At 47.3% G+C, this 26,141-nt stretch overlaps 1 protein-coding gene across 1 annotated transcript; it reads left to right on the plus strand.

Annotated features, from left to right (window-relative positions):
• The first annotated feature begins 903 nt into the window (after positions 1 to 903).
• Positions 904 to 25,360, plus strand: PANK2 (pantothenate kinase 2). Its single transcript, XM_054989784.1, has 7 exons — positions 904 to 1,189; positions 8,709 to 9,061; positions 16,362 to 16,615; positions 17,707 to 17,883; positions 20,528 to 20,651; positions 22,641 to 22,766; positions 24,890 to 25,360. Exons 1-7 carry the CDS (start codon positions 943 to 945, stop codon positions 24,938 to 24,940), a joined length of 1,332 nt encoding a protein of 443 aa, XP_054845759.1. The 5' UTR covers positions 904 to 942; the 3' UTR covers positions 24,941 to 25,360.
• The last annotated feature ends 781 nt before the right edge of the window (positions 25,361 to 26,141 follow it).

Here is a 26,141-nt window from a genome sequence, read left to right on the forward strand (position 1 = left end):
CAATTTGGCAGTAGAACTCAATGGGGTCAATGAATATGTCGAGGATTGTAGTCGGGTGGTAATATACGTGTCGTGGACTCTGCAAGGCACTTCATAAATATTAAGTATTGATAGTTTTTATATTATTTATATTTATAATATAAATAAACTGATAACATACATGGACACTAGAAGGCACTTCATAAATATGAAGTATATAAATAAATAATATATATTATACTACTATAAATAATAAATGAAGATGTATCCACTGGACACTGGAATGCACTCCATAGATACCAAGTATTTATATAAAATAGTAAAATATATCACTATAAATAATAACAATGTATTCAGATAATATATGTATACGCTGGAAAGTACTTCCTAAATGGTATTATTTAAAAGTGTATATTGTAGAATTTAAAATAAATTGTGGCAAGATAATATATGCGGACGCTGTGAAGCACTTCTGCGATTTGACACCAGCCTATGCGAATTGCTCGCCTGCCATTTTTCCCCCTTCCTGCACCAAAGCTAGTCTTTTTGTGGGTTGTCATGGATACCTGAGTGCCAATCCCCGCCCGCTAACCCTAATCTCGCCTTCCTATTGGAAAATACCTCTGCTGCTCCGGCTGTTGGACGAGGCGGTTGGCTGGAGCGACTCTCGTCTCGGTGCCGCTCCTTCAAGGCTAATCCTCGCAATCTCTTATCAACCTCCTTCCACGGCTGGCGCTCATTGGGAGGATTTGTCCTTTCCGCCCACCCCTTTCGTTTCCTGCCGTCCTGATTGGTCCGCTTACTTGTCGCTCGACTGGAGGACGGCCAAGAGTGGCCGAGGCGTGAGGGAAACGTTCCCCCTCCTTCAGCCAAGGACTTGGGAGGAGGCAGGGCGTTTGGCGCATGCGCAGTGTCCCCTTCGGCTGCTGTCGCCGCGGCGAATGGGGCTGGGCAGCGCTGCGGATGGAGCCGCCGCTGCGGAATGGAGGCAGCGAAGAGAGCGCTGAGGCGGCCTCGACGGAAGGCGCGGTCGGAGGCGCCGCGACGGCCGCCGACCAACGGCAGCGGCCCAGCCCTACGCGGCCGAGCGGGCGGCGGCGAGGCGGAGGCGGCGGGGCCGGGCGGGCGGAGACCCCCGCGGGCCGCGAGGGGGAGCGCCCCGGCCCCGCCCTCCGCCCGCGCCTCGACTCCCTGCGCAAGAACCGCCCCCGTGAGTGGCCGCTAGGAGGCCTCGGGAGGAGCCGCGCCTCTGAGGGGAGTGGGCGGGGCTACGGCGGGGGCGGGAAAGCGGCTGTGTGGGGAGGGGCGGGGTTACCGTGTGGGCGGGGCTACCTGCGCAGAAGGCGATTGGTGGAAGGTGGTGGTTCAGGGTTGCCAACCTCCAGGTGGGTGCTGGAGTTCTATACTTGCTCCTGATGGCCAGACTGCTGGGATCAGTTAGGGTTGCCAACCTCCAGGTCGTGCCTGGAATTGCAACTGATATCCAGGCCAGGAGAAAAATGGCTGCTTTGGAGGGTGGACTCTAGGGCATGATCCCCTGCTGAGGTCCCTCCCCAAACCCTGCCCTCCTCAGGCTCCCCCCCCCCCAAATCTCCAGGAATTTTCCTACCTGGAGCTGGCAACTCTTTCTTGAGCCTGTGGGGTGGCGCTCAGTCCTGAAACTCACAGGGTGGCCTTGGGACAGTCCCTTTCAGCTGACTCAACCTCACAGGGTTGTTGTTAGGGCGAAATTTACAGTCACTTGCGGAAAAAAAGTATTTACTTTAAATTCTTGGACCACTCCTTATCTATTTGGATTCAAGTGGCTAAGAAAAGAACAGCCAATGGCAGCTGAGAAAAACTCAGTGTAACAAGTCTCAGATTTTATCAACGAGCCACTGTGGTTCTAGTGGCTCAAATGGTGGACTAGGACCTGGGGGACCCAGGTTCGAATCCCCACTCTGCCGTGGAAGCTCGCTGGGTGACCTTGGGCTGCCACATCCTCTCAGCCTAATATACTTCACAAGGTCGTCGTGAAGATAAAATGGAGAAAAGGAGAATGATGTAAACTGCTTTGGGTCTCCATTGGGAGAAAGGCAGCATATAAATGAAGTTTAAAATTTTTTAAATGAAAACAGCGCAGTCAGATCTCCCCGAAACATTTCACCATCTTCCAAATTTAAATAAATCCATTTTACAAGCCTTCCTGAATATGGAAAATAAATTGCCTTCTGCACCCTCTCTGGTACCTATCTAGGTTTACATCTTGGAGGATTAAATATTGATATATATTATTAAAATAGAATTTGTGGAGAGATATTTAATACCAGAAGTATTTAGATATATTTGATCTTGCCTCCGGAAACTGGAATTTACAGTTATGAAATAGATGCGTCTTTAGATTGTAAACTCCCTGTTGGTAGAGATCTGCCCTTCAAGTATGCATTGCTTTTCTCACTCTGTGCTGAGCTGCATATGCTGATTAAAAACAGGCTCATCTATTTTTATCCCACCCATGCTATTAAAAGAAAAGGCAGCATACTTGCTCACTTCCTTTGTTTTATGTTCACAACAAGCCTGTGAGGTAGACTAGTCTCCGTGTGACTGGCCCCAAGGTCACCCAGCAAGCGTCTTGACTGAGTGAGGATTTGAACCCAGGGCTCCTCAGTCTAACACACTGTGCTGGCATTGAAACAAAAAAGCTCTTGCTTGTACAAGCTAATTTCATCAAATGCATAAAATGGACAGTGATAAATGTGTGTATGCTCAGGAGAGTAGAGAGGATCATTATTTTTTTATATGAGATTTTAAAAGGAAGTAATAATGTTGCGAAAAATTTTAAAAGAGTTTTTTAAAAGCAATTTTCTCCCCTTTCTGAACCCCTGCGACCCACATTAGACTGCCACCATCTTTATCGTCCTCTTTGTACCTCTGACAAATTCAGCTCTTGTCTACGAAATTTATTAGGCCTGAGACACCAGTGCAATCCTCAGAATACTTTCCTGGGAGTAAGCTCCACCGAATGGACCTGAGTAGCATTTGGAGCACAGCTGCTTAGGGTTGCTCTCTTTTCGTTGACTGCAAAGAACTAACAGGGCAACTCTTGAAGCAGGGTGGATAAAAATCAATAATATTTTTTTAAAAAATGAAAAAATCGGATTTTTAAAATTTAAATTGGAATTTTTAATAAAATGTTTTTTGAGAAAAATGTATCTAAAGATAGTTTTCTATTATAGTCCAAAGATTATCAGCACAAAATAAGGATTAGTTTTTAATTATGTAGCGTGAGGCTGTATACTCAGGCAATGTGTAAATTTTTGGGTAAACAAATTCCATTAATCCGTTCACAATGTCATGCCCTTCCAGAGGTTTCTGTAAGATTATTGGGCAGTTTTTCTGTCTAGAAGATATTATCACAGATGCTTGGTTTTACACTTCTCAAAACTGAATTTATGTCTGCAGAGATCACGTCTTTTCTTCACAGCAAAAAGGTTATAAAATAAAAATACAGAGTTGAGAAAAAGACCTTAATCCCATTGTTCCTTTGCAGATCTTTGTACACAGAACCAACCCCTCTTAAGTGCTAAGTTTCAAAAAATTCAATGAATAGAAGATGGTTGGGAGTGGAATAGATTTGCACAAGAAGCTAAGCGTGAGGAGTCTTATGTAGAAAACCATTTGTATCTAGTCTTAATGATTTAAATCATTAGTTAAATCGAATCGATTTAAATCAAATCCACCCTGTTGTGAAGAAAGTACCTTGGTATCTCCATATTATTATTACTGTCAGGTCTTTATATCGACAGCGAGCTGGTACAGTTGAAACAAGGTAGAAATTCTGGCTTTTGATCTCAAGGGCTTGCATTCTGAGCATAGGAACCATGATACAGTGTTGTTATAAAGCCAAGAGGTCTCTTGTGGGCCGGGGGCGGGGGGAGAGAGAGAGAGCTTTAAGACTAAACAAGTTTATTGTAGCATGAGCTTTCAAGAACCACAGCTCTCTTTGTCAGATGTATCTGATGAAGAGAGCTGTGGTTCTCAAAAGCTAATGCTACAATAAAGTTGGTTAGTCTTAAGGGTGCTACTGGACTCTTTACTATTTTGCAACTATAGATGAACACGGCTAACTCCTCTGTATCTTGACACTACAGGGAGTACTTGGAAATGAGGTAGACGCATAGAATGGTGTTAGATGTTGAGGTGGGACTAGAGCTCAGTGAAAGTACTGAAATGGAGGTATTTAAAGAGGAGAGGCTCTTGAGAGAGGACAGAAAGGGTCAAGGTACAACCTAAGGGGCAAATAAGTCATTTTAGGTTTGCTTGTACAGTTGCAGATAATACCTCATTCAGAGAGAGGAAAACTGAAATGGAGGTTGCCGGTTTGCTTCAAAGACTGCTCATTTTAGAGGACCCTGAATGAACGGAAGACATTAAGGGGCTGGATTGTATACTGCTATGTGGCTTTCTGCTTTCCCTCCACCAAGAACATGAATTTTAGACTGTTGGTTAATGTGCTCTCAGAGTGACTGGAAGCCACACCTAAGAAAACACAAAGTGCAGGTGGTGTCTGTAGCGACACTCATATGGGAAGGACATTTTGTTCATGCTCCAAGGCAGCCACAGCATGGGCAAAGGGAAAATACATCTGTTCATTCTTGATACGAATCCCTCGGATTCAAAGGTTTGGCACCAATTTCTGTAATAGATTTGAGTGGCCAAGGATAGCAGTTTGTATCTCAGAATAATGCATTATGTCTGAGTGTAATTTTCCAGCTGAGAAAATGTGTCTTTGCCACTTCAGGCCTCAGAGAAAGGATGTCTAATGAGCCCTCAGTAGAGACCAATTCGCAGGACATGTTTGGATTTTGATCTTTGTATCTGTGTAAGTTGCGTGTGTGTTTTGTGCCGTCAAGTCACCTCCAACCTATGGCGACGCTATGAATGAAAGACCTCCAAAATGTCCTATCTTTAATAGACTTGCTCAGATCCTGCAAATTGGAGGACATGGCTTCTTTTAGTGAGTCAAGCCAACTCATTTTGTGTCTCCAAAAAAAGACTGTCCTCCATACCTCCTCAGGGAGCCCATTCCACAAGGCGGGAACAGCTATACAAAAAGGAAGAGCTCTGGGAGGCACCAAGAAGGCCACATGAGCAACTAGGAGGGCTCGAGTGAGGGATGTTGGCCGCGGCCTAAAACGCAGGGCTTTTTTTCTGGGAAAAGAGGTGGTGGAACTCAGGACCAGACAATGACGTCACTTTGGCTTAGCTGGAACAAGGGGGGAGGTTTTTAAAGTTTAAATTGCCCTTGGTGAAAATGGTCACATGGCTGGGTGGCCCCGCCCCCTGATCTCCAGACAGAGGGGAGTTTAGATTGCAGTGCGGAGGGCAATCTAAACTCCCCTCTGTCTGGGGATCAGGGGGCGGGGCCACCCAGCCATGTGACCATTTTTAAGAAGTGCTGGAACTCCGTTCCGCCACGTTCCCGATGAAAAAAAGCCCTGCTAAAATGAATTATTTCCCCCACTCTACTAGATTTTAAAGCGATCTCCTGGAGAGTTCTTAATGTATAAAATGGTTTAAAAGGTGCTTTAGAACAGGTTTTAAAACGACAAAATGTTCTAGCTTTGACAAGGGTAGTATGTTGCTTTTTCTCAGTATCGCAAGTGCAGCCACACGTTTTGTGAAATAAACAGCAGGTGTGGAAACGCCTGTGCTCCATTAGTCTCTGAAATGGTTGGTAAATATGACCAAGAGGGATGTTTTTTAGAATTCTGCGCATTGTCGCTGCAGAGAGCAGTGGTTATAAGCAATGCCCCATTTAGCTTCCATTATTACAAACTGCTTTGAGGCAAGAGGAAAGACGACGTGTAAATACATAAATAAATAAGGACATCGACAGCCTTGTTCTGGTATAGAAAACAGCACATCTTTGCCTTGATGCACATGTGTGTTCTCCACCATTTCCCTCTCCCCTCCGTACAGATGCCGTCTCATGCATGCATGTTTACAGTCATGTAAGGAAAATGGTGTTTGTGCAAAGCATTGATTTTTTTAGTACACCCTGTGATTGTGGCATCACTTTTCTGATCTGCTGCAGTTCTAGGGACCACCTCCCTCCTTATGTCCCTCCACGGCACCTTCGCTCATCCGAACAGGGTCTCCTGCAGGTGCCAGCCTGCACATGGGCAAAATCAACAGTAGCCCATACGCGGGCCTTCTCTGTGGTGGCCCCTACCCTGTGGAACGGCCTGCCTGAGGAGGTCAGGAGAGCCCCCACTCTCCTAGCTTCCCGCAAACGATGCAAAACCAAATTATTCAAAAAGGCTTTTTACTCAGGAGGGCGGTATTGTAGGGAGGGGGGGTCTCATATATTTCGCTAATGAGTTAGGAACCATAGATTTCACCATTATGTTGCCTTCCATATTAATCTGTTGCTTTAAATATGTACTCCTATATACTACCTGTGCTTCATGTTCTCTAATGTCAGTCCTAGAACTGATTTATGTTCTGTTTCAGCAATCCTTCAACTCTGTATTAGACGCTTGCTAATGCTATGTCTCTATAAACTTGTATTCATCTACCCTATGGCATTGTTTATGGAAACGCCCTTGATACTGTACGGAAATGTCCTCGATACTGATTGTACTAATCTCACACTATGTAATCCGATTTGAGTCTCGGTGAGAAAGGCGGAATATAAATGACATTAATAATAATAATAATAATAATAATAATAATAATAATATAATAATAATAATAATAATTCTAGGTGAAGCCATACAGTTGGCACATGCCCTTCTCCAGGACCTGAACGGAACTCACGTGCCTGCTGAAGGGTGTGGGACTATTGAAAGTGTTATTTTTAGAGCCGTTCCAATGTAGCATCTAGACGTAGCAAGTCAAGTCAGTGATTTAACTGCAAACGATCCTACTTTTGGAGGGAAATTTTGAATCCTTGTGAGGCCGTAAGCCAACATGTTGTGAAACTTCACTTTGAGGCTTCCATCTTCAGGCCAAGCTGAACATGCAGTTTTGTTAAAAAAGTTGCGTCCAGGTTCCCCTGACCCAGCTCAGGTTCCACACAGCAGCTGTAGGGATTGGCTATTAAAAAATAAAGAAGAGCTCAAAAAGTGTTGGAAGGCCACCGCAGGTAGGGTTGCCGAGTCCCCTGGCCTTAAATCTGGAGGATGGGGGGGGGCGGTCCGGAGTCCTTTCATCGTGCGGACGTAGCAAGCGTGTACTCTGGAGGCTTCCTTGTCACACTGGGAATGGTGTCATTCTCAGCGCAACAAAGGAAGCGAAGGCCTGTTGGCGCAGCGTGGTTTGAACTGTAGCTGAGCTATAAATAAGGCTTCCACACACTTATAGCATTCAAGTGTATGTACAGTTTGTTTACAGTGACTTATATACAGAATCTTGTTCTCAGTGTCAAAGTGCTTCGCCAAGCACCTAACGGAACAAGCTCCACACCAGCACAAGACACTGCTGGCTTATATCCTCCCATAGCACCCCCCAGTGTCCAATCATAACACATCTGGTGAGGTGTCGTAGGTTGTTTCTCTGCTCTTGCATCATCCAAGGACCTGTCAAATAGATCTTTTACATCAGTAGTGACATGACAGATACAAACAGCAAGACATAGACATGCTTCTTGGCTCACTATGTCAACAAGGCCACCACGTGGCTCTGTTTTGCTTAAAATTGCCCGATTTTAAGCAAAACGGCACCACACAGGCACCTTCACTTCCTTTGCCATTCCCGGTGTGGCAAGGAAGACTTTGGAGCATGCTCTAGATTTCCTGGGCCCATTCCCTGTGCCCTTTCCCCCCCCTCCCCCGCTGGCCAGGTGAATGGTGGCAGCGGGTGGAGGCCAGGGGAAAAGATACCTGGGGACTGGCAGCCCTAACTGCAGGGGAAGGAAGAGCTCTTGCCCCCCCCCCCCAAGCCATTTCCCGTCTCAAAATAGCACAAGGAGGGGAGGGTATTTGCCTGTTTTTGTATCTCCCACACCCCCTTATCCCACACCGGCTCAAAGTGCCGAGGGGGTGGCAACATATGACTTACCATTCGTGGCTGTCGTACGGCTAAGTGTGTTGGGTTGGGGAAAGCAACGGTGAACTACCCTGTAAAACCTTCACTGAGAGACTCTGCAGATCTCCCTCGACGCGCTATAGGACAGAAAGGCCTGGAGGGGGACGGTCTACGGAGTAGCTGAGGGTCGGACGCGACTGTGTGGCTTGGATCGGATCGGTATCTCCCACGTGCTCAACAGCAAAAACAGACACAGGCACGCACCCATTTGCAAGGCGGAACTATTTCAGCAGGCCTTTGACCAGCCATGCCTAATATGGAATCGTTACCACCCGATGGTTGGGTTTTTACCACTGGTTATATTTCTGGCACCTGTTAATTGCAGTGTTGACATTTTTTTTGTTTTAACATATAATATTTATCGTTCTTCTAATTGTTTTGGTTTCAGTTACTGTCAACTGCTTCATGCCTCGTTCGAGGGAAGGCAGTATAAAAATCTAATAAATAAATAAGACATCACAGCAGATCAGCCAGTGGTTAGGAGCAAACCTATCTGTAAGCTCTGCTTTCCCAGTCGACCTATTCTGATGTCATGGCAGGTCTACAAGTATCACAATATTCTCAAGTGGATGTGAGCGCTGGCAGCCGCTGCTTAGTTAGTTTTTATATCTAGTGAGCATAACTGCTGTTATAAAACCCTTTCTCTCCTTGTTCCTTAGCCTTTCCTTGGTTTGGCTTGGATATCGGAGGGACCTTGGTCAAGCTTGTCTATTTTGAGCCAAAGGACATTACCACTGAGGAAGAGGAAGAGGAAGTGGAGAATCTGAAAAGCATTCGGAAATACCTGACCTCCAACACCGCCTATGGATCCACAGGCATCCGGGATGTCCACCTCGAGCTAAAGGACCTTACGCTGTGTGGACGTAAAGGCAATCTCCACTTTATACGCTTTCCTACTCATGACATGCCTGCTTTTATTCAAATGGGCAGCGAAAAGCACTTCTCGAGCCTCCACACTACCTTATGTGCCACGGGAGGTGGAGCGTATAAATTTGAGCAGGACTTTCGCACAGTATGCAATTTTTGGCTTATCTACCCCTTACGCTGCAGTAGCCCATTGTTAAAGCTTGCCCAATTTCAGTGTTCTCTGTTATGATGCTTTTGCGGCAGTCTCATTGCCTGATAGGAGCTTAAGGGCCACAAGAAGTTGAGCCACACGCCTGTAAAGCAGAGATTAGCTAGTTGTAACAGTTGTGGTTAAGTTCTGTGAAATAGATCTTCACAGGAGGAGCTGAGTAACAAAGATGCAAGTCATTCCACCAGCTCCCATAATGCTGTCATGGCCCTCTCTTGACATGCCTTGCTGACCGAACACTGGAAAATACATGAGGCCATACATTAGGAAAAGCTGCTTGATGTTGGGCACTTACCGCAAGGATGTATATTTTATAGTCGGTGTGCATGGAATGTGTCTGCTCATACCTGTTAAACATAGAACCAAAAACCAGCTTGGGAGGGAACAGTGATCAGAGCAATGAAAAGGTTCCTTTTGCAGCATTTCTCTATCAGCGGTGGCAGCTGTTCCTCTTTGTTCTGAATGCAGGGACACTGGCTTCTGCGTGTATCCTATTTTCATTGTGAATCGTGGAAATTTGGTGTGTCCTGCCAGATCCCTTTTCACTTGGAAAAGAGGCATAACGTGACAGCGCAGGCTAAAATCAGTCTGACTTGAGAATACCTGGGTGAGACCTCCCCCTTCCTCCACTTCCTGTGAAGCATGAGGAAACGGCCACATTTAGGAGCAAGGTTCTTGGAAGCATCTCTTCTCTCGCCCTTTCTCTGTCTCCTCGCTCCTTTTTGGCCAAGTCACTGAACAGAACATCATAAAGGTGTTGTACAAGGGACATTCTAGCGGCGTCTAGCCCCTTAGCTTTTTGTTCTTCACAGCAGTCAGCCCCCAAGGTCTCTGGCCGTTTGTTATTTGAGGTCCTTGTTAACTGGAGCTGCCAAGGATGAAACCTGAGACCATCTGCTTGCAGTTCCTGTGCTCTGCAGTCAAGCTGCTTTTGCTCAGTAAGTTTTAGCTTACTTTGTTCAAAAGCTGACTGGGACCGTGATCGTTCCCCTGCTGTCAATTTTACTAGATATTAAGTCGTTTGTTTCTCCTGCTTAAGTCACCTAGGTCTGTTTCCTCTGTAGTGCTGCCCTTTCTTCTAGCGGAATTTATTCTGACGGGAAGGTTGGCCCTTCCTCATTTTGAGCCAGGTAGCCTTTGTAACTCGGACATTTTGCTGCTTCCTAACCTAAAACGAGATCACCAGATGGCAGACACAGGTTTTCCAGCTGCAAAGGCAAACGTTACGGCTAAAGTTCTCCCTCTGAGGCGGAGGACATCTTGGGTTGTTTCCTTTTGCCCAATCAGGGAGGCAGGAAGTCAAAAAAATAGCTCTTCCTCTTCCTCTTGGAGCCTAGGAACGCCCCCTTGTTCCAGTTCTTTCCTGCCTCCAGGGAGAGCAGTTGTGGCTACAGTTTTCTCTGTCAGCCCACAGTCCTGTCTTTTTTGTCTTCTTTGTTCTAGCTCTAGTTTTTTCCTTCCCTCTTCCTCTCTTATTCTTCTCTACTCTACCTTTCTTATCTCTACTCCTCCCCCCCCTCCTCAACTCTTTTTTTCTCTGGGCCCAAGTCTATCAAGACGATGGAGTCCAGGGACTCCGAAGATAGCTTTATGGAGGGTGAGGAGGGAAGCTCACCAACGGCCGCATCGGCGGCAGAATCGGCTGCTGTACCCGGTACCGTCTTGCCGCCCAGGCTTGAACGGCATCCCGGCACCTTTCCGGCTGCAAAGCCGCGTACTTCTTCAAAAAAATCGCGACGCAAGAAGAAGGACTCCCAGGCATCAGGGCCAGTCGAGCAGGCCACCAGCAGCCCGTTAGATGCAGCCGCGGTTTTGGCGGGAAACCAAGATGGCGCCCGCGCCGATTCCCGCGCGGCTCCCAGTGCCGCGGTCGCCAACCTCCAGCCGGGAGAGTGCCCTGCAGGCCCTTCTACAGTGACGTGGCCTCTGCAGTCGATCGGCACCGGAGCCCATGGGACGGGTAATGTACAGGGCGACCTCGGTTCCCTCCTGAGAGGCGAGTTCATGTACTTTCTACAGACCATGCGGGAAGAGATTTTTCATTGGTGCCAACCCCCTCCCGAGGCAACAAGCCAGTCTTCCTCCCTGCCTCCTTCCCCCCCCCCCAGTAAAGTGCGGCGTACATCCTGCCAGTGGCCTACCAAGGCAGCCCAAAAAGCACACCCAATCCCGGCCAGAGATGGGGATATTGTTGTAGGGGGGGGAGCCTACTCTGATAGCGAGGAGGGTGAAGAAAGGGAGTTCCTTTCAGAAGAAGAGGAGGAGGAAGAAGTCATTATGCCTGACCAGTCAAACAGGCTGTTTAAATCAGAGGACTATCCATACCTTCTGAGTAAGGCTCTGGCTGCCCTAGAGCTTCAGGAGAAACGAGGAGGGGAAGAGGCATCTAGTGGTACCAGTAGGGATTCTTCAAGACCCAGAGGGTGTAAAGAATTTTTCCCAAGGGGTGACACCCAGGAGAAGGTCTTCCCTTTTCCGGAATATTTTGAAAGACAATTAAAAGCAGAATGGGTCTCCCCTGCCTCTAGCAAACAATGCTCAAGCGCCCTTAAAAAACTGTATGCATTACCTTCTTATGCATCTGAGCTTTTACAGGTTCCTCGAATTGATGCCCCGGTGGCGGCGCTTCAGTCACCTGGGCTGTTGTCGGAAGATGGCCAAGGCTCAGTCAGAGACAATCTGGATAGGAAGGCGGAAGCGGCACTCAAGAGAGCGCATGAAGCAGCAGCCATGGCGATTAGAGCATCTTCCACCGCGTCCATCGTGTCCCGGGCGGCAGTAGTCTGGCTGCGCAAGTTAATCCAGCTGCTACCTGAAAATCAAAAGCGTCTGTTAGAAGGGGCTAGTAGAGTCTTAAAAGCAACCACCTTCACGGCAGATGCTACTCTGGATGCTCTCACCTTCTCGTCCAGAGCCATTGCCTCTGCGGCAGTGGCTAGAAGGCTTCTCTGGTTGCGCGCATGGCCAGCTGACATCAGATCCAAATTTATCCTGATGGCGTACCCCTTCCAGGGGGATAAACTGTTTGGAGATGCCCTGGAAAAGGTTCTCATCGAGACCAAAGACAAGAAAAAAGCCTTACCCAAGTCGGTGAGACGGTATGACAAACGACCCTTCAATAACCAGTCCTTTCGTACACACCATTCCTTGGCGAGACCACGTCCAGATTCCAAACGGTCCTCCTGGAGTGCCAACAAACAATCGTTCAAGAGAGCTAACTTCGGTTTCAGGTCTAACAGACAACACCAACAACGAGGGGAAAGGCAGGACTTCGACTCCAAAACTCAGAAGTCCTGACTCACGGCCGCTTCCGGTGGGGGGAAGACTACAGTTCTTTCTCCAATCCTGGGTGGACTCCAAGGCGGATGCCTGGACACTGGAAGTAATCTCAAAGGGTTACTCCACAGAGTTCAAGTCGCACCCACCGGATCGCTTTCTGTCATCCCCCCTACGCCGAAACCCTCAAAGGAGATCCATCACCTTAAACGCGGTACAACATCTCCTGAACATCCAAGCAGTCGAACCTGTACCTCGTCAAGAGCAAGGCTCCGGTGTTTACTCCCTATTCTTCACCGTGCCAAAAAGAAACGGAGACTGGAGGGCCATTTTGGACTTAAAGTTCGTAAACCGTTTCATAAAGCTGAGGCACTTTCGCATGGAGACTCTAAGATCTATCGCGGAGTCACTACGACCCAAAGAATTCCTCACCTCCATAGACCTCACAGAGGCATACTTACACATTCCGGTTCATCAGGCCCATCGCAGATTCCTGAGGTTTCATGTGAATGGTCTCCACCTTCAGTTCAAAGCCCTCCCATTCGGACTTGCCACAGCTCCCAGGTTGTTCTCCAAGATCCTGATCAACCCCATCGTTCGACTGCGGGAGAGGGGGATTCATATACATCCCTACTTAGACGACCTGCTACTCAGAGCAAGCTCCAGGGAAAAGGTGGCGGCCGACACACAGACCACGGTTCTCTACCTGCAAGCGCACGGTTTCTTGATCAACTTATCAAAATGTTCTCTTCAGCCTTCTCAAAGACTGCTTCATCTAGGAATGTTGGTCGACACCAGGAAGGGTCGTTTTTACCTACCACCGGAGAAGATCCAGAAAACCAAGGAGATGACCGCTCTGGTGCTGAGCCGCAGCTCCGTTTCTCTGATGTCGCTCTCCAAGTTGATGGGAACCCTCGTAGCGAACTGCGAGGCCCTGGACTGGGGCCATCTGCACACACGGGAACTCGTGTCCTTCCTCAGACCGTTCCAATCTCTTATTGCACTAAGATGCGATCGACAACTCACAGTGCCCTTGAAGGTCAAGTCCAGCCTCAGATGGTGGACCTCAGCACCCAACCTGCGGCGGGGGAAGTCGTTCCTCAATCCTCCCAGGCTGCAACTATTCACCGATGCCAGTCTCACCGGCTGGGGGGCAGTTCTGAAAAACCGACCTGCTCAGGGTACGTGGTCTCCGGAAGAGACTGTCCTGCCAATCAATCTCCTGGAAGTCAGAGCCATTCGCCTTGCTCTCGCTTTCTTCAGCCAAGACCTCGTCGGCAAGGATGTTCTGGTACGAACCGACAACGTCTCAGCCAAGGCATATATCAACCATCAGGGGGGCACTCGGTCCCCCATGCTGCACAGAGAGGCCATGAAGATCTTACACTGGGCGGAAGCCAATCTCCTCTCTCTGCAAGCCGAACACATCAGGGGCGTGACCAACATTCAAGCGGACTGGCTCAGCAGGCAGTCCATCCACCCAGGGGAGTGGACACTCAAGAAGGAGGTTTTCCATATGATTGTGGAACGTTTCGGGACACCGATCATGGACCTGTTTGCCACTCCTGCGAACTGTCAAGTTCCGAGGTTTCTCTCCAGGTTCCTGTACCCCCAGGCAGAAGGGATAGACGCTCTCTCTACTCGGTGGCCCAAGGGGCTACTGTACGCCTTTCCACCGATCCCGGTTCTTCCCAAACTTCTACGGCGGATAGCGGAACGTCAAGCGGAGGTAATCCTAGTGGCTCCATGGTGGCCTCGGAGACCCTGGTTCTCCACGATACAGGCACTGACGATTTCCCCTCCGATGCAGCTACCAACGGTACCAGATCTTCTGCATCAGGGCCCGGTGTGGCATCCCCATCCAGAATGGATGTGTCTGACCGCGTGGAGATTGAGAGGCAGTACCTTACCAGATTGAGGTACCCTCCGCAGGTGATCCTTACCCTCCTGGCGTCTAGGAAGAAATCAACTATTAGGCTATATAACACCACCTGGAAGGCCTTCGCTCGCTGGGCTAGGAGGAAGAAGGTTAATCCTCTGCGCCCATCCATCGTTATGATCCTGGACTTTCTCCAGCAGGGCCTGGAAGCTGGACTCAAGCCGGCCACTCTCCGCAAGCAGGTAGCGGCTCTGTCTTCGGTCTTTCCTGTCCTGGAAGGTTGTCGACTCTCCCGGCATCCTCACATCCAACGCTTCCTCAGGGGTGCGACCTTGCTAAGCCCCCCAGTTGTTCATCGTTTCCCTACTTGGAGGCTTCACGTTGTCTTATCGGCCTTAACCAGGCCCCCGTTTGAACCTCTCCATTCAATTTCCTTGAGATGGCTAACCATCAAGACTATTTTCCTGGTAGCTGTCACGTCAGCGAGGCGGATCTCGGAACTGGGGGCTCTGTCAATCAAGCCCAACCTGTGCATTTTTCACCGGGATAAAGTGGTTCTCAGGACTGACCCCACCTTTGTTCCCAAATCCTGTTCCAGATTCCATAGGGCTCAGGAGATCAATCTGCCATCTTTCTGCCCTAACCCTTCTCATCCTAAGGAAAGGGACTGGCATACCCTCGACGTTCGTAGAGTCCTCAAGTCGTACCTATCTAGGACTGAATCTATCAGGTGTTCCGACTCGCTCTTCATCAATATTTCTCCTCCCAACCAAGGGAAAAAGATGTCCTCGGCAGCCATTGGGAGGAACATTCGGTCCTGCATCACGGAAGCGTACAAGGCGTGCAACAGAGAAGTGCCTCAGGGAATTACTGCTCATTCGGCAAGAAGCGCGGCAACTAACGCAGCATTCCTCAAGGACGCCTCCGTGGAAGAGGTTTGCAAGGCAGCCACCTGGTCATCAATTTCCACATTTGTCAGACACTACAAAATGAACATTTTCAATTCAGCGGACGCTGCCTTCGGAAGGAGAGTTCTCCAGCACGTGATGTTCGACGGGGAGCCTCTCCCACCCGGAGAAGACTAACTGCTTTGGGAGTACCCAAGATGTCCTCCGCCTCAGAGGGAGAACGGACCTTTGGACACTTACCGTGAAGGGTCCTTCTCCTCTGAGTGCAGGAGGACATCTTGCCCCTCCCAGGCTCCCCCGTCTCCTGTTACTCCTCTCTGATACTTCCTTATAAACGACACCTTTCCGGCTGGAATTTTCTGTCTCTCCTTCCACTCTCAACATGCCGCAGTCGTTTTTTCTCACTGTTTTTTACTTAACATAGTTCTGCACACCGACTAAGTTTTTTCCTTTTTCGGGTCGGGTGCAAGTTTTTTCTTCTTGAAAGTTCTAGTATTTGATAGTTTTTTCTTCTACTGCTTTGTGGAGTCACCAGAACTGGAACAAGGGGGCGTTCCTAGGCTCCAAGAGGAAGAGGAAGAGCTATTTTTTTGACTTCCTGCCTCCCTGATTGGGCAAAAGGAAACAACCCAAGATGTCCTCCTGCACTCAGAGGAGAAGGACCCTTCACGGTAAGTGTCCAAAGGTCCGTTCTAATCAGCTTCTCCAGTACTTGGCACAACGCAGCCTAACTGTAGGTGCACCATAAATCCCCCACTAGAACTTCCCAATGAACTTTAGTCCTTAGGTTGGATTCCACACGTGCTACACTTGCACGAATGGTGGCCCCTTCCCTTGCGTAAGGATCTGCCTCACAAGAGCTGAGTTTCTCCCTTACCTTAACTCTTCCGCTATTTTTGATGGATGCACAGCGGGAACAGTTTTGAACAGGCTGTTCACACTAGCGCTGATGCGCTTGCAGGACATGGCATTCCGGATACCAAAACTTCAGAGACTTCTCTTGAAATAAGTCCATGTCCCAGAGTGAGATGCATAAGATCTCAAGTGAGAAAGGTGGACTATAAGTTGTGGTTAATAATAATAATAATTACTGATAATCGAGAGTATCCAGCTGTTCGGTCCTTCTAGGAAGGGCTCATCCTGCCCTCTTCAAAGCTTGTTTCTCTCTGAACAGGTGGGGGACCTCCAGCTTTGCAAGGTGGACGAACTTGACTGCCTTATTAAAGGAGTCTTGTATATCGATTCAGTTGGCTTCAATGGACACTCGGAGTGCTACTATTTTGAAAACCCAACTGATCCCGAAAAGTGTCAGAAGCTCCCCTTCAACCTGGAGAATCCATACCCTCTCCTTTTGGTGAACATTGGCTCCGGGGTTAGCATCTTGGCCGTGTATTCGAAAGACAATTACAAGCGGGTGACTGGGACCAGGTGAGAGTTTGAAAAGCGACGTTTTTTAGACACACCCAGCAAGAGTTGGTGTTGTGCAGTGCAACCCGTATACATGATCGCCTGCCACCAATGCAGCCACACATCATGTGTGTTGCCCTGAACATAGGGTAGTTGAAATTTAATGCTGTTGGGGCTGCTGAGAAATGACCACAGGTCTCCAAAGATTCCCTCTGGCATCCATCTTCCCCCCCCACCCCTGAAACCCCATACAGACTCTTCTGCTATATTCTACTGCGACAGCTTCGCTCATCAGAGCAGAGCTTACTAAAGGTGCCTCCCCTACAAGCAGGTAAAATCAGTTGCCCGTTTGTGCTCATTCTCTGTGGTGGCTGCCGCATTGTGGAATGGCCTGCCTGAGGCTTTTAGGAAGGACCTCGTGCTTGTATCATTTCACAAATTGTGCAGAGCAGACTTCTTCAGGAGGGCACAAGGAGAGGGAGTTGAGCTGTGGTGGAATGGATCAGCTCAGGAGGGAAAACGTGTTTGTTTTTCTTCCAGTTGTTCAGTCCCAGCCCCGCAGCTTTATGTTGTTTTAATAGGAATCTTTGCTGTTAGACTCAAATGTTAACCTATGACATGTTTTACTTCTACTTTTATATTTGTATATCTATTTCTGAACTTTTAAACCGGTTTAATGTCCTGCTTATGCTGGTCGCAGACCGTAATCAATAAACTTGGTAACTTGGACTCAAATGTTACCGTATTTTGTAATCTGCTTGCTGATTGACTAAATAGTTCTGTAGTACTTGCAAGCAGCCTTGAGTCCAAGTGAGAAAGGCAGTCTATAAATACGATGTGACAAAAAAATCCCTTTTCTTGCTCAGCTTTATAAGTCCCCTGTTCTTGGCAGCCATGAATATAGTGGTTAAAAATACAAACAGTTCAGGCTGTGGTGAGTCCCCGTTTTTCCTTGTGCTGCTTCCCCTCTTTACTTAAGATGACAAATTACTAGCAGGATTTGATACAAATCCCTTTGGTTCCCCCTCTTCCCTCCCCAGCTCCCGTAGCCCTTCCATGGCCCTCATTGGTTGGCAGGAACTATTTATGTCTCTTTTCTCTTTCTTTGCTAGCCTGGGAGGAGGAACCTTTTTTGGTCTCTGCTGCCTTCTGACCGGCTGCTCCACCTTTGAAGAGGCCCTGGAAATGGCATCCCACGGGGACAGCACCAAAGTGGACAAGCTCGTGCGAGATATTTACGGGGGCGACTACGAGAGATTTGGGCTCCCGGGCTGGGCTGTAGCATCCAGGTACAGCCTCCTTTGGGGTTTTTGGAGGACACACAGCGCATTACACGTGTACTGTTTTCTCTTGGGGAGCAACTGGATGAGATGTCGAAGATCCATGATTCAGTTCCCTGTATTGATGAATTTTTCCAAATAGCAGCTGCCGCCACCCCAATTCAGATTGGTGCCATGCTAGTGGGCAGGAGGAGGGACTTCATCCTCTCCCAAAGCCCCTTTTCACAGTGCTGTTTGCTCCACTGTTCTGTCTGGTTGTGCCCTTGGTTTTTGCCTACAAATGGGGATGGAGTAGAATACAGGTAGTTTTAATCACTAGCAGGCAGTCTTGGAGATGGGCCAGTCCAATAAGCTAGCGCTGGCACTGAAACACACAGCTCTAGCTTTCATCGCTTGCTTCTAGTAAACACTGCAACAAGCAAACCAGGGAATGAAGGATCTCTTGACTAAGGATGTGATGCCTTAGTTATCGTCTGACTTTCCTGTTCCTGAATAGCTGGCCATACTGAATATTCGTCTTCCAGCTTGGGGAAGCAGTGGCCACTGGGAGGGCCATGAGCTCAGGGCAGGGTGAGTGCGTGTGTGCGTACACATGTATAGGAAGCTCACCTGCCTTAGATCTCAGTTAAGTAACACTCTTCCATGCTTAGCCTGCCAGGTAAGCTGCCTCAAGGAACCCTGGTTTGGTGACAGGCAGCCTGTGGCTGCTGCCTGGGTAGCCATGATTGGTGGTTGTTTGGGCCACTGTGAAGTCGTGGTTAGAGTTCTGGACGAAGGCCTGGGGTCGTCTTCACTCTGCCCTGAGGTTCCCTGGGTGGCCTTGGGGCAGGCCCGTGTGCTTGTCTCAGCCCAGCCCCTTGAAAGAAGGGTGGAATAAAAATGTGCTGGATAAATCTCTGGGATCATGATGCAGTGAAAGAGCGAGGTTTGTTGCTTGCCTGGGATTAGTCCAAAGCGAAAAGAAAAGAACTGTGAAACCTTACTAAGCCTAGTCCTTAACAGCAAAAGTACATCCAATCTTATACAGCAAGTTTAATGAAATGTACAAATACATTTGTAAGGTAACAGCTTGTGTACACATTCCTGTGTAGTAGTTATATTATTTACAGTAAAGTGCCAGTGCTCAGAACGTCTACAACATATTGTACAAATCCAGTGAGATAGAAATAGTTACAGTGAGGTTGATTAAAGTGCTCATTTATCCATAGTTCATTCAAAATAGAGAAGTGTTTTCAGTAGTCCATATTCAAACTATTCCTTGCTGAAGCAAGTTGACTGACGAAGATTCCACAACGCTTTGTATGACGAACCCTGGAAGGTGCTGCGATGTATTTTTTTTTTCTGACGGGTTGTCTAGATCTAGAGTCTCGTTTCAAGAACTTTCTTTTTCAAAGAATCCCATGCAACATTCAGGCATCTCATTCAGGCATACAGACATGGTTTGTTCCCATCAATGAAAAGTGGAGTGCTTTGTGAAGTTCCTAAAGCTGGGATAATGATGCTGTAAAAGAGCAAAGTTCATTGCTTGCCTGGGGTTAGCCCAAGGCACGGCCTGAAGAAGGCATGCCGGTGTTCTTTCGGAGCATGGGATTGAAGGCTATCTGACTGCCCCACAAGGTAGCCGGAGGATTGCTGTGCTCAGGCCTGCTTTCGGTAGTTCCGTCCTCTGGCGCATTGCAGCATGTCAAGCAGGGTGGGCAGGACATTATGCCCAAGAATGTTTTCCTTGGGATGACTCAGCAGATGAGCTTACTTGCACACACACTCACAATCAATTACCTGCCATATTTGGGATGGGAGAACAATGCTCGGATCGCAGTGGCCGTAGGACGTCTGCTTTCCCCGCTGCAGCTTGTGGTTCTGCTCGCTCTCTTTGAGTCACGTAGGGGAGTTGTGCTGCTGTTAGTGTACAGTTGCTCTCTGTTTGTGGCATGTTACATGTGGGGGTGGCTGGATGAGCATGAATAGATGATGCCGCATCCCAGCAGAGCAGCTGGGCTAGGTGGCCTTTGGTCTCTTCCAGTTCTATAAATGTGTGTTTGAAAAATGTATTTTCTGTCTTGCTCGCATGCTGTGCATAAGAAGACTAGTGATAGTGGCTCGGGAGCCATACATGGCGCTCTGATATGTCCCCTGTGGTTCTTCTGAGCCCAGTTTCAGGAAAGTGGGCAAGGTCCTTGCCCAGTGGGACTTGTGGTTGGCATGTGGATGCCAGCTTGGAGCAGCTGCTGGCAGGTGGACAGGGTAAGCTGTGAGTCTCCCTGAGGTTCAGGCCTTGCAGCAGGGATGGGGGGGGGGTCTTCTAGTTGACGGTATTTGTGAATCTGGCTCTCTGCAAGCTGCAGAGTGAGTCCCACTGCCTCTCAAAGTCCCATTTAGCAATTATGGCTAATAGTCTTATCCTCCATTAATTTGTCTGGTCCCCCTTGGAAACCATTGGCTACCCCTAAACCTGGTTGCAGTGAATTTCTTAAATTGTTGTATGCATTGTGTAAACAAACACTTCCTTTTGTTTGCCCTGAATATATTACCAATCAATTGTATCAAATTCTTCTATTCAGGGAGAGGGGGGAAAGTTCTTTCTGCACAAAACTTTATAAGGCACCGTCTTGTTCTCCACTGACTTCTTTTTCATGCCAACTCTTCTGTGCAGCTTTGGGAACATGATGAGCAAGGAGAGACGAGAGGCAGCCAGTAAGGAGGATCTGGCAAGAGCCACGTTGATCACCATCACCAATAACATCGGCTCCATAGCCCGGATGTGTGCACTGAATGAGGTACGGAAAGAGGGTTGAAATCGCCGTCAAAGCCGGCTGATCCAGGAAGTGCCTGCGTCTGACATGCATCTTACCATCAGTGACTACAGGTGGTGTGGTTTTGTGGGGAAGGAATGCTGTTCTCTGGTGAGAAGTACCATGAAAGGGGAGAAGGAAGGAGCACTCACCTTGCCCCCAGCAGCAACCTAAGAGGCAGAAATGTCACTTACCCTCTTCCCATTGCAGTCAGCACAGCAAGATTAATCATGGGTAGGAATGACTCATCGGGGATGCTTTAAATGAGCCAAATGATTCAGTTTTTGTAATGTGATCTGATTCACTTCTTCAGTTGTGAACAGTAAGTGAAAATTACTTTTCTGAGGATGCTCTGGAAAAGAAAAGGCCGATGTCCGCTGCAGTTAAGAGGCAAAAAAGGGAACCTTGCTGGTCTTCCAGCCTGAGGAAGGGACGGGCTTGCTGTGAAGTGGCGTGTCCAGAGGCAACCGTTGCTGCATCTGCCCCAGCCTTTTGCAGGGGATTCTCAAGCTTGGTGCTTTTAGCTTCTTTACAGTGCTGCCTTGTTGCAAGCAAGTCAAGCAGCATTGTACAGGGCTATGAAGGCGCTGAGGCCTGCTCATCTCATGGAGTCGGACGGTCCTGATCACGAAGGGGCTGGGTGCCTTGGAAACCCACCAGCTTGGCCAGCAGACAAGAAGAGGAGCGTTGGAGGAAGATGAACCACATAGTTGTTGAAAAACAAGAAATAAAGCTGGGGTGATGCGGTTCCAGTTGAAGCCACAATTGGAACTGATTTTATCATTTCCTTGTTACCTGTCTTAATTATGTGTAGATCAGTTTTTGCTAGAGGTCTGGCTAGCGTATTTCTAATTAGTATGACTTTCAACCCTTTCTCCTATGCCAGTCGACACCCTCCCACACCCTTTTCCCTCCAAGGTTCCCCCCGCCTTCTCCATCATAATAGTATTCCGCAGCTGCTGCTTGCCCATCAACAGAATGTTGTTTGAAAATTCTGTGATGTCACAGCAGCTCAACCCGTGCAGAAGACTGGCAATCCAGATTTTAACCTGAAAGAGGGTCTCTGCCTTGGCTCGGATGCCGCCTTCTCCCTGTCCCATTCTCTCTTCATTCTAGCTTATCCTTTTCCCTTTCCTTGGGGAATGAACCTCTCTTTTCCAAACAGCCTTTATCTGTGAACCGTTCTCTCCTCATAACTTATCTAGAGGTGGGCACAAACCAAAATACGAACCAAAGTTCCTCACGAACCAGGCTGGGTTTTTTTGGTTTTGGTTTGTGAACCGGCGGTTCATCGGAGGGCATTTCTGATGAACCACGACGATTTTTAGGTTGGTTCGTTTTTCGGTTCATCACTGCAGACAGTCTGGCGCCGATCAATCAGTTGCCTAGGCGATGGGAGGAGGGAGGAAATGGGCTTTCTGCAGACCTGCTGCTGCCCCGAAAGTGACGTATTCACGAACCAAACGAACCGGTTCACGAACTGGGCAATTCCATGCTGGTTCGTGGTACGTGAAATGCGACGAACCATAAACTGCTGTTTTCCTGGTTTGTGCCCATCTCTAAACCTGTCCTTTTCTCCTCTGGACCAGCACCTTCAGCCTTCTTATAACTTTCTCCCTAACTGCTACCAAGGAGTGGTGCAGGGCGAGAAGAGGCACCCAGTATGAAATACCGAATCTTAAAATAAAAGTGGCGTTTGGGGAATGAAAGCCTCCGAGGACTCCAAAGTTCCTCTCCTGCCAAGGCTGCAGTGAGGCATAACTAATACCCTTCTCCGGCAATGCCCTCTTTTGCAACCTGTCTTTATGGGATGCTCCAACAACCCTGCTTGGAATTAACATGGAGCAGCAGGGAGAACTGAGTTCATGAGTAAGGCTCTCTATCCATGTCTATTAATACCAAATATTTTGAGCATATTTGTCCTTTCGAAGGTGATTTAAAAGATTCTAATACGTTTTTTTTCCCTTTTCACAGAACATTAATCGGGTGGTTTTTGTAGGAAACTTTCTGCGCATCAACACCATCTCGATGAAGTTTCTGGCCTACGCTTTAGACTACTGGTCTAAGGGGCAGCTGAAGGCCCTCTTCTTGGAACACGAGGTGCAGCCTTTACAGCGCTGTGCAGAGGCACTTTGCTCTCTGTAGTTAATTTGGGGGGACACCAAGCAGCATGAAAAGGGGGGGAGGGGTCTGTTTTCATCTTGATTTGACACTTCGTTAGCTAGTTTAATCTTGAATTGTGCATTGAAATACTTGCTCTAGTTCAGCCTGCTAAGGTTTATATCTTGCCCTATTCTAAGGGCTCACACTCATTAGCTGCAGTTTAGTTTTAAAGGACCTTGATGAAGATAGTTTCAAGTGGGTAGCCGTGTTGGTCTGTAGTGGAAGTGCAAGATTTACGTCCAGAAGCACCTTAAAGAACAACTAGATATCCAGGGAATGAGGTTTCAAAGGAAGCTGTGACTCTGAAAAGCTCATACCTTGGAAATCTAGTTGGTCTTTTAAGGTGCTTCTGGACCTGAATTTTGCTGTTTTAAAGAACCAGAAATGTACAGTCAATCAGGAAGTCCTGAGTTTGATTCCTTTTTGTGAATTAGCAAAGTAGCCTTTTATACAAGCCGCTTTTTCTCAGCCTCAACATCCATCTGCGGTATGAGGATAATACCTAACATTTGCAACAGGGTGTAATGTGCTTTGGACATTGAAAAGTACTGTGCAACTAATATTGTATTAATTTGTTCTACCCTTCACTCGCAGCCATCTCGAGGTGGCTTACATACACAATATGAAATGTATTGTCGAAGGCTTTCACGGCCGGAGAACGATGGTTGTTGTGGGTTTTCCGGGCTGTATTGCCGTGGTCTTGGCATTGTAGTTCCTGAGAGATCTCTCACTGTGACACTGAGAGATCTCTGTCTTTTGGTGCTACACCTCTGAAGATGCCAGCCACAGGTGCTAGCGAAACGTCAGGAACTACAATGCCTAGACCACGGCAATACAATATGAAATGATAAAATATAAATATTTTAAAAGCACATAAAGTAACACTTACCAGCTCAAAGCCGTTTTGTTGAGTCACTCCACCCAGCAGTGTGGGTCAGGAGAAAACTGAAAATAAAATGCTTAGAACTAGAGAGGGGCAAAGACCGGGAAAATGGCAGTTTGTTGCGGTTTGTAGCGTTTCATGAACCACAAACCGGCATGAAATTGCCGGGTTTGTGAACCGGTTTGTTTGGGTCGTGAATACGTCACTTCCGGGGCAGCAGAAAGTCTGCAGAAAGCCCATTTCCCCTTCCCCATTGCCTAGGAAACTGATCGGCGCCAGGTTATTTGCAGTGACAAACCAGAAAACGAACCAAATGAACTGCCCTAAAAATCGTCGCGGTTCGTCAGAAATGCCCTCTGATGAACTGTTGGTTTGCGAACCAACAAAAGTTTATGACGAACTTTGGTCCATATTTTGGTTCGTGCCCACCTCTGCTACTTAGAACCAGTTGTCAGAGGTATGAAGTAAAAAAGCAAACCAACTAGGGACAAGGCTTTCAGCCTAATGGAGCGGGGCAGAGAACCATCCTGCAAGCACACAGCTCCTCAAAGCTCAAACCCCTCAAAAGCGAAGTGTCTAGCAATGCAGCCCTAAGCAGAGTGATACTTTTCTAAGTCCATTGGCACTTCAGGTAAGGCCATATAAAAGTACCCCACAAAGGGGTGGTAGGAAGGGCACAGAGAGAGAGAGAGAGAGAGACCAGCAGTTTGAAATGCAAAATATTAAAACAATGTACCTGAAGTAGCTTTCCCATGCATGAGGAGCAAGTAATTCCTTGGGGTGGGTGGGTAGGCATAACTGGCCCAGTTGGGCACAGAGAACAGGATGTGAGAGGCAGATCTGAACTGGTGGGCTAGATATTATGGGAGGAGATAGTTGTTAAACATGATATGCTAAAACAGTGCAGGAAAATGATATTGCGTAAGTAGGAAACATTGCAATTAGTTAGTTTTATGGTCTGCTACTATTTATTTAAAGTGTTTATATACCTGGCTTCCCCCCCGCCCCAAGTAAGTCTTACTAGCCTGAGGGCCGTTTTAAGAATATTAGTCTAGGCCGCTGAATTAAAAACAGAGGATAAACATGGAGCCATATACTATTTCCTGCTTGCTGTGTATGGCAAATTTGTGTACACACAGAATTAGATGAATGGTGTTTCTTTCTCTCTTTTTAAAAGGGTTACTTTGGAGCAGTTGGAGCTTTTCTGGAGCTTTTGAATTCGTCCTGATTCCGTATACGGAGCTTGAACCCAGGTTGCTGCTGGAGGATTCTAAGCAAAAGGGAACATCTCTCTTAATTTAGCTTTATTTCTAAAATGTCTGCCTGACAAATGACTGGTTGTAGTTATACTTGTACAATCAATGCAGAGAAGGACAATGTTTTTTTTTTAAGTTAAAGCTAAGACTGTATATTAGCTTGTTTGTAAGGGATGCCTGTGCATGGGCTAGACATACAAATACTGTGTTCTGCAGAACGACTTTTGATATGTGAACTCTGGTGACTGGGGAGAAGGTGCCTAGCCAGCTGTTCTCTAGCTCTTAAACACTAATTTTGTATGGACTTTGAAGGGCTGTGTGAGTTTTCACAACATTGTTGAGATGTGCAGAATGTGCAAAATGTAGACTTCACGTAATAAAGGTTTTTTTTTTAAGAACAGTGGTCTTCTCTTTAAAGTGGTCTGCAATATGAGTTCTGGACTTAATGCTAAATAAAGGGTAGAACTCAATTGCGATTCATGCAACATAACTTTTAAGAAGGAAGAGGGGCTGGACAATAAAGTGGGGATCTGGTTCAGAAAGGTAATACAGATAATATATTTTAATAATACATATTTTAGTGCTTCCTTTCCCCCAAGGTTCAGACTAAAAGTTGACTACCATAGAGGCAGTTGTGCTCCGGGGAGATTGCAGGTTCGAATCTCATCTCAGCCTCAGATCTAATACAGAACTTCAGACATTGAAAGCTCTGTATCACTGATAAATATTATTAAAAATGGTAATACAGTATCAAGAAGCAGGTTCTAAAAGACTATTTACTCCACCTTTTTTGCTGAGACTCACAGTGGATTACAAAATATAAAACCCCCATACAATTCATCCAGACTGCACAAGACATCCAAGGATCAAGGCAGTAGGGCTAAGATTACAGAATTAGAAAACGATGCAAACAAGAAACTGTCTAAGGCATAGATCCAGAAGATTTAGCTGTGTTACTCTGTAGTTGCAAAATAGTAAAAAGTCCAGTAGCACCTTTAAGACTAACCAACTTTATTGGGGCATAAGCTTTCAAGAACCACAGCTCTCCATATGCCTCTGATGAAGAGAGCTGTGGTTCTCGAAAGCTTATGCCTCAATAAAGTTGGTTAGTCGTAAAGGTGCTACTGGTCTTTTTACTATTTTGTCTAAGGCATGGCATACAATGGAGGAAGT

This window comes from Eublepharis macularius, chromosome 10 (genome assembly GCF_028583425.1).
Source record: "Eublepharis macularius isolate TG4126 chromosome 10, MPM_Emac_v1.0, whole genome shotgun sequence".
Lineage (NCBI taxonomy): Eukaryota > Metazoa > Chordata > Lepidosauria > Squamata > Eublepharidae > Eublepharis > Eublepharis macularius.